This window comes from Zingiber officinale, chromosome 7A (assembly GCF_018446385.1).
Source record: "Zingiber officinale cultivar Zhangliang chromosome 7A, Zo_v1.1, whole genome shotgun sequence".
Lineage (NCBI taxonomy): Eukaryota > Viridiplantae > Streptophyta > Magnoliopsida > Zingiberales > Zingiberaceae > Zingiber > Zingiber officinale.
The window spans coordinates 132,629,988-132,638,696 of NC_055998.1; the positions used below are offsets into that span (position 1 = coordinate 132,629,988).

Here is an 8,709-nt window from a genome sequence, read left to right on the forward strand (position 1 = left end):
GTCTTATACTAATGGAAATATCTTTCCCTTATAAGTTTATGATTTTTTCCATGTGTTTTTAATATGGGATTTTGTTTGCAACAATTGAAATCCAACAATCCCCCTCAAACGAATGACCTCCTCCTCGAGCCTACCTGCTTGATGTCATTTGATCTTTGACCCACTAGGACTTCCTTGCGTAGCCGCAATTATGACTTCTTTGCCTAATGTCTGGTCGTCTTGATCCAGACATGGGAGTTCCCACTTCCTTTGTTAGAGGTGAATATTTTATTCACATGGCTCAATTAGACCATGACTCTTGTGCACAGTTGAGGTTAATCTTTCTGGCAGCTCTGATACCAATTATTATGACCAAAAGAATTCAGATTTATCCACGATGATATGATATTATCCATTTTAAACATATTTTTGGACTTTATCAAAAAAAAAAAAAAAAACTTATACCAATAAACATATATTTCACTTAATAAATTCATAATCCTTTTATATATTTCCAATGAAAAATTATATTTACAACTATAACCCAAAAATTAATTCACTTTCTATATCCAATCTTTTTAACTTATAAAACTTTTATTGTTGCATCTGTAACCCATGTCCCGTGCTTTTGTATTTTTTTTTTTAAATAATTGTGACATTTATTTATTCGAATCAATTAATATGGAAGGTAATTAGTTCGATTTCATATAAATTTTCTATCGAGTATGTCGATAAATTAAAAATATTCACATAGACTTATCTAAACGATTAAGTTCTTTTGTAATTTAAACTTTGTTCACGTATCAAAATCACATACAGACCACATATTTAAGATATAATTGCATTAACAAAAAATCAAAAATTATCAAGGTCCCATGGTAATCCGTTTCATATCAATTTGAATTTGTTTTAAAAATGCTTGATGAGTTTAAAATATTTAAAATAAAAAATATATGCAAATTTAAAATATAAAAGTAGAATAATATCAATTTAATATTTTTTTAAAAAAATATTAAATTATTTTAGTTAAAATTATCATTTTACATTCGTTTCCACAGGTGGCGGTTCGGTGGATGAGTTCACGCGGGTAGAGAATTGGTGTCGCTAGAATGGGCCAGATGGCAATTGAAGGTTGCCTGAGTGGACTTCATTTTAACAACCGCCGCAATTCCTTGGCTCCGCCGCCTTCTCTCTCTCTCACCCCCCGACGGCTTAAATTACCCTCGGAAAACGTCGACCACTTCAGTAGGTTAAGGGAATCAAAGTGCGAGTGCGCGTCTTAGAGTGCTGCTGATTGAGGCGGTCGACGTGCGGCGGTGTCTACCCTTGTCACCGACTTTTCTTCTTTTCTTCGATTAGCGTATGCGGTTCGTTCTCGATCTCCTTTTAGCGATCAGAGTAGTCCTTTTGCTGAATCGATGATCCTATTTTGCAGCGGGAGTTTTGATTTTTTTTTTTCGTTCGAAAACGCTCCGTCAAGTTGATCGAGGGAGCTTTGATGAATCTTGGATCGGTCGTGCGGAGGAGGATGTGATTGCGGCGTTTCAGCACCTCGGATTTGCCCACTCTGGGTAGTGGTTTCTCGAATGTAAATCTAATGCCTTTTGTATTCTTCCCCTCTTTGTATTGCGTATGCATGATTAAAGCTCCGTTTGTGGGAACAGTTTATGGCATTGTCGTGCAGGAATTGAAGGATAATTGACTTCGTAGAATCTCCAAGTAAACTGTTATGGATGGCTTACCGCCTACTGATTATGAAGAGGATGGGAGCCCAATTCTTGATGATCCATTTGGATTCTCCGGCCTCATGAATTTTGATGATTATAGTCCCACTATTGTGGATCAATTCATATCGACTTTAAGCTTTCCAGCTGCTAATCAAGAACCTGGTTTGTGGGCTTCCTTGTCATCGCCAAGGGTTTCTACTCAATCCGTTCTGGGAGTTAATAGCAACCCTGGTGATGCTTATTATCACTGCAGGGATAAAATATCTTTTAATTCGAGACAGGGATCTTCATCAGATTGTCTCAGAAAGGAAGTTAGTAGTAGTAGTAGGAGTTCTAGTTATTCTGCCGTTGATTCCATGGCCAACGAAGTGGTGCTTACTGTTCCTCCGTCTCTCCAAGGGATGTCTCTTGGAGAAAGAATGCTTAAGGCTCTATCCTTGGTTAGGCAATCAATGCATGGTGGAATTCTTGCCCAGGTCTGGATGCCCATTAAACAGGGTGATCAATATGTGCTGAGTACTTCCGAGCAGCCCTGCCTCCTAGACCACAGTCTTGCTGGCTACCGGGAAGTTTCAAGGCATTTTACCTTCTCACCTAAGGAAGCCCCTGGTTTGTTCACTGGGCTTCCTGGTCGTGTATATATATCTGGAAGGCCAGAGTGGACCTCGAATGTCATCTATTATAAAAACTTTGAGTACTTGAGGGTGGACTATGCAGTCAATCACAAGGTATGTGGTTCTCTTGCTGTTCCAGTTTTTGACACTGATCTAGGTTCATGTCGTGCAGTGCTTGAGCTTGTTACAACTAGTGAAAAATCCAACTTCGATACAGAGATAGAAACAGTTTCCAAAGCTCTGCAGGTCAGTGCTTCTATGACATCAAATATCTTCACATGAACATATATGTAATATATTTTGCAAATATATGGTGGTGGAATAGTGTAAAGGGCATTCACTTAATTGGTTTTTCTCTCTTGGATTGCCACTGGCTTATGGTACATAACAGAAATGTATACGTATTGCTTCAGCTCCTTGCTGAAAGTAGACTTACTTAAACCTGCTTGTTTTGCCGTCTTTTAGTATTCTACTATAGTTTCAAGCCACATCTCATGTTTGAGAAATATACCTGTCTTAATTTAGTTGGTTTTGATGAACCTCTTGGCAGCTTAGTTGGCTTTTAGTATCTCAAGGTCGCTTTTTTGTTGCTTCCGCAGGCAGTGAACTTGAGATCCACAAAAATGCAGGCTCCCCAGCAGGTAGTTGTGTTAATTTGTGATTGATTTTCTTTAAGATGGAATGAAGCTTCTAAATGAAGAATTATTTCTTCTATTTGGCAGATCCTCACAAAGAGCCAGATATCTGCATTTTCAGAGATACTTGATGTATTGAGATATATATGTCATGCATACATGTTACCTCTAGCACTTACATGGGTTCCTATAGGACCTGATGGTGGCCATTTATGCGACTTCAGGAAATATAAGCTTGGGGAGACAAATTCAACTCCAAAAAGGCCCATTCTTTGCATCCATGAATCATCTTGCTATGTTAACAATACAAAAATGCAAGGTTTTCTTAATGCATGTGCTGAACATAGCCTTGAGGATGGACAAGGCATTGCTGGGAAGGCTCTTCAATCAAATCATCCATTCTTCTCCCCTGATGTAAAGGAGTATAACATTCATGAATATCCACTTGTACACCATGCTCGTAAGTTCAACCTTCATGCTGCAGTTGCAATCAGACTGAGGAGCACATACACTGGAGACAATGATTACATACTAGAGTTCTTTCTACCAATAGATTGTATGGGTTCCAAAGAGCAACAACTCCTTTTAAATAACCTCTCAAGTAACATGAAGATACTTTGTAGAAGCTTAAGGACTGTTTCTGATGCTGAAAAAGAAGAATCAGATATTGCTGGAATTATAGGAGAACCAGTATGTTGCTTATCAACTGATTTCTCGATGAAGTGCTCTCGACCAGTGGACATAGTTCCAAAATCAACCAGTGGAAAAGTTGTTTCATTAACTAGGGAAATATCATCTGATGAACAGCATGATAATGCTTATCGTGAAGAGGTGCCTCGTCAATCTTAGTTTTCAGTGTCATGCTTTAATTATATTTCTGTTATATTTCAAGTTGCAGACGCATCAGCTACTTGCCTTGATTCATCATGTCAAATACTGGAGGCCTTCATGAGCCAACCTCTTGAACTTGATAGGCCTTCTGACCTCATGATTACTAACATGACTGACCTGTTGTAGATATGTGGAAACCTAAAGTATATACTACAGAATAAGTACTATGTAGTAACAACTATCAAACTGTTGCTACTAATAACCTTGATTTGACATCTAATATTTTGACTAGCACAGGCACCACATAAAAGTGAGGGGTCGAGGAAGGTCATGATAACATCAGTTTAACACAATTAAAAATTACTTCAAAAAAATCCTTTTGGAACTCATCGTTGTTGTTGCAGAACCCTCTATAGAACTTATGGACTTAATTTTCTACAAATGAGTACACTGTCCTAATTTAGAAGAGAGAAAATAAAGTTCGTTTTATGGTACACTTATGAATTGTTCCCACCATGCTAGATTTCCTGGTCACAACATGCAACATGTAATGCCAAAAAGCATGGAATATATATTTCAATATTGAATGACATCAAAACTCTCGATGCATTCAGTATATGTGGTTGAGCAGAAGATATTTTCTTATTTTCATAAGAGAGAACTATTACACTGTATATAATACTCTTAACTAAATATCTCACGTGGGACTAAACACAGAACACATATAATTATAACTCTAATATCTCTTAAAGGTTGGCATAGGTAAGTTGCTTGCAAAATTTGCACCTATCTATACCTATACCAATATCCATCTAAGACCTCTTAACACTTCTATGTTATAACCATTATATAACTGTCATGTGTACATGTTCCTCTACTTGTATCCATCCTATAATGCTACGATGTATATCCCAATCTTATTACATTAGGTGTGTGCGAGCAAATAGTAGCTAGAACTCAATCCTAGCTTACATGTAATTAAAGAACAAAAAAATCAAATAAAAAATTTAGGAATGTGTTGATTTATTATAAAATTAATTAATTTGCTTGGGTACCTGGACACAAGTCATTAAACTTAAATCCATCCAATACCTGTCATAAGCATCTACTACTTCACTTGGACCCATTAGCAGTACCAAATCTTGTTTAAGTGGGTCAAGTAGTCAAAGATATTAAAAAAAAAATCCATTGCCATCCTTAAGTCTCCTAAAGATAGAGTATGCATACTTTTATATTCAACATATTACATAGCATAGAAAATTATTATTACTTAAAAAAATAAAAATAAAAAAGACATTTATGACAATTGAAAGAAGGGGAACCTTGGCATAACAGTAATGTTGTTGCCATGGAAACAACCTCTTGCAATGTAGTGTAAGGCCACGTACAATAGATTCTTCCTCAAGACCCTGCATTGGTGAGAGCTTTGTGTGCTAGGTGCCCTTATATTTATGACAATTGAAAACCTTAGTAACATGACACTTGAGACCAATGTTTAAAGAATTAACAACCAGTCTTTGTTGGAAATATAAATCATATAATCTTCAAAAAAACATAACTTTATTTAGTATAATCTTTTTTAACTCCCCACATTTGAAGTTATTAGAGGATTTCAAATTCATTCATGTGGAGAAATAAATCGTTAAGGGTTGCAAATAATGATAGATAGATTAGAGTTTCAATGTTTGTCTTGATGCAAGAGGTTAATTTTAGGAGAAACTGAGTGAAGTTTGACATTACTCCTAGAGACATTAAGTAAATGTTAGAGAGATCATGGAGTAAGTGTTTGCATCAATTATAGTGAGAGAATGCTAAAAAAGATTTGCAAACTTAAGTGAGATTATGGTTCCAATAGTGTCCCTTAAAGGGAGAATTTTAGAAAGAAGAGTAATCTTTCAATTGCTTTGCCTCTCACATGAAGAACATGAATTCTGAAAGACTAGGGATATTATAAAAGGTAAAAAATGCCTATTTTAAATCATGCACACAAGACAAATAGAAGACTATAAAATTAACTATGAAATTTGGCTCCTATTAATACTTCAACTTGACAGGAAGTTGAGGAACGAAGAGGACTTGAGATGAAAATGATCAACATAAAGGCTTGAAATCTTTTTAAATTGTTCTTTTGTTTCATGTCAGTGGGTCCCTCTTTTATATTGCTTTATTTTTCCTTATACTTCTTGTTTTTTGTTATGCTATTGTCATAGTTATGATTTGTGCTAAAACATAGGTTTAGTCGTAAGGGCAGCAAACACACATGAAATAATTGGACCACATGACCTTGGGAATGCCAACTCTTGTTAGACTCCATGTCGAGCTCTTCTTCTTCAAGCATACACCAATTTGGAGGCTTGCATTGTCAATTATTGCACGAACACCATCCTTGCAAGTTTCTTGCAAACACTAGTTGCCTCACTTGATGAGATAAACTCAAAATCTTCCTAGTTGGCTGTATCTTGCACCTTTTGTTGCCTAGAAGGAAGCAATTGAGGTCAAAGGCGAACAAAGCTTCCCACACTATGAGATTAGACCCCAAATTCTTGATATGGATGATTGCGCCTTGAGGATGAAGAAGGCTCTGCATGGCAATCTGTGCCACATTGTTATAGTGGGGACACACGTGCTGTGAGCTACAACTCCTTTAGATGATCTACAAATACAACATTGTGGATCCTTTGATACTTTGAGGTGATGACCATAACCCTTGATAACATGCATCTCCTCTTGTGCATAGTGGAGGATGGTCAATTTTTTCAACATCTTTCTAGGAGAGGCAGTTAGAGGATGGTCAAATCCTTTAACATATTTAGGAGAGAGATTGAGAGGAAGGCTACTTCATCGCATAAGAATCCCTAAGCTCCCCTAAAGTGGATTGAAATAAACTCTAAACTTTATGAGAAAACCTAACTTTGTATCAAGTTAAGAGGGTGGATCTTGTTGGATTAATGTAGTGTAATTGGAGGGTGAATAAATGGTATGCCTGTCTTTTTGATTCTTACAAACATGGTTTAAAATTCGTGCTAGTGGAGTTTCAGTTTATGACCGAAACTATATGGTTTTGGTACCATATCGTATTGTGCCGATACAATTTCATACTTTTTAAAATATAAAAATATTAGTTAAAAGATATTTTTATTAATATTTGATTGTTATTGATGTTTTAATATTGTTATATTCGAGATGTTGAATGTTGAGTTGAAGTTTTGATATTATCTTGTGAAATGTTTGATACTTATTGAGTAAAAGTCGATTTAGGGTTAGCTACAGTCCACTAAGCAGATATGGCAGGATCAAGTAGGTTGTAACTAGATTTAATTTGAATTTATTTTGATTAGTTTAAAATTAAATCAAATTTATATATAGAATAATTTAGTACATTAGTAGTAGTATATTTTATAAAGTTAGAAATTATATTATAATTTTTTTATCTTTTTTAATAATCCATCTCCTGTATCCTTAAAAGTTTTTTCTCTATGTTTACTTCGTGGACATATGAAGAAGGAAAAAAATTATCATCTTTAAAGAGATTTTTTTCTCTACTGACCTTGTGAAGAGAAGAAAGCGAGAAAAAAAATTAACCGTCCTTAAAGAGTATTTTTTTTCTCTTTATTTACCTTCCTAAACAAATAAAGGGGAAAAATTAAAGGAGAAAAGTTAATGGATGAAAGATAGAAAAAATAAAGAAGGAAAAAAATAATAGGGTAAGGGAATTACCTGATTAAAAAATAAAAATTTCAATCTAAAATTTAAAATAAAAAAAATATTTTTTTAAAAAAATGCTAGGTTGTCACAATAATGGGATTGGTGTCAGTCGGCTTGCGTCGGGGTCGACTGACACGGGTCGGTACTTAAAACCTTGCTTAAAAATAACACAATTCAAATTCAATGTTAGATAACAAGTGCACATGTGATAAATACTGCAACGGAAAGACATGCAAAGTCCACAATACCAAAGTATGTAACGTGGCTTAGAGAATTTACTCCTATTCCACAACCTTCATTGTACTCAATGTGCCACTCTCTGATCCACTAAATTACTCCTTTAATGTGACATTGGAGTAAACCTTTGTAATGGTTATAATGCTATTCTACACCTCCTCATAACAATTAGCTATGGACCACTTAGTGTAATACCTCAACTAGCTGGCTATCAAACCATACTTGTTTGCATATAACAATTGAAAATGACCATTGGTAGATGCTTATTCATTACCAAGGGTTAATATTGATTGTTGGTCAACCAACCTTCAAATTTTTATACCAAAGTTTGGGGATAAGATTGAACATGCAATTCTATCTACTAGGAATCATTTATAAAATGATCTCTAGAGGAGTGTTGCATAACATTTTATACCCTCTTGAATACTATAACTTATATTCATTTTTCTATGGGCAAAAACTCTGCTTCGTTTCTTACTTTTTACCACACTAAGTGCCTTTTAAGAAATTTCTGTCCTCATCTAATGCTTCATTTTTATTTTTTAGGGTGAGTTTAAAATTTTTAGTTTTTTTTAATCTTCTGCACTCAAATTTTCTATCATTATAAAGAGAAATTGTACATCATAGGTTTCTAAGTAAAGTTCATTTTAAGATTATGAAAATTGTATAGGAGGTTATCCTCTAAGAAGAATGTTAAGGAATTTTATAATTTGTTAAGGAACTTAAAAACAATCTAGGATCTAGATTTTCTTATTTTCTCCAGCATAATTGCCCGACCTATTTTACATAGTAAGATTTTTATTTAGGAAAGTGTTAGATCAATATGACATAGGAGAGATATCTAAATCACATAAAACCACTATGTTTTCTTTATCTCTATTATTTATGTTTGCTGTTAATTATCCATTCTCACCAAGGTTTAAAATCTTGATATGTGCCGAGATTTCAGTGCATGACCGGAATGATATGGTTTCGTATCGT

General features: G+C 34.8%; 1 protein-coding gene across 4 annotated transcripts in view; it reads left to right on the forward strand.

Moving 5' to 3' along the window:
- The first annotated feature begins 1,106 nt into the window (after window positions 1-1,106).
- The window catches only part of LOC122002639 (protein NLP2-like), a 39,564-nt gene continuing 31,961 nt past the window's right edge, over window positions 1,107-8,709 (forward strand). The window contains exons 1-5 of one of the 4 annotated variants that reach the window (XM_042557880.1): window positions 1,107-1,346; window positions 1,415-1,567; window positions 1,644-2,566; window positions 2,920-2,961; window positions 3,043-3,786. In XM_042557880.1, coding sequence (XP_042413814.1) covers window positions 1,709-2,566; window positions 2,920-2,961; window positions 3,043-3,786 — 1,644 coding nt within the window. In that variant the 5' untranslated portion in view covers window positions 1,107-1,346; window positions 1,415-1,567; window positions 1,644-1,708. The remainder of the gene's footprint in view (window positions 1,347-1,414; window positions 1,568-1,643; window positions 2,567-2,919; window positions 2,962-3,042; window positions 3,787-8,709) is intronic. The other 3 variants (XM_042557885.1, XM_042557886.1, XM_042557882.1) reach the window with 3 other exon arrangements.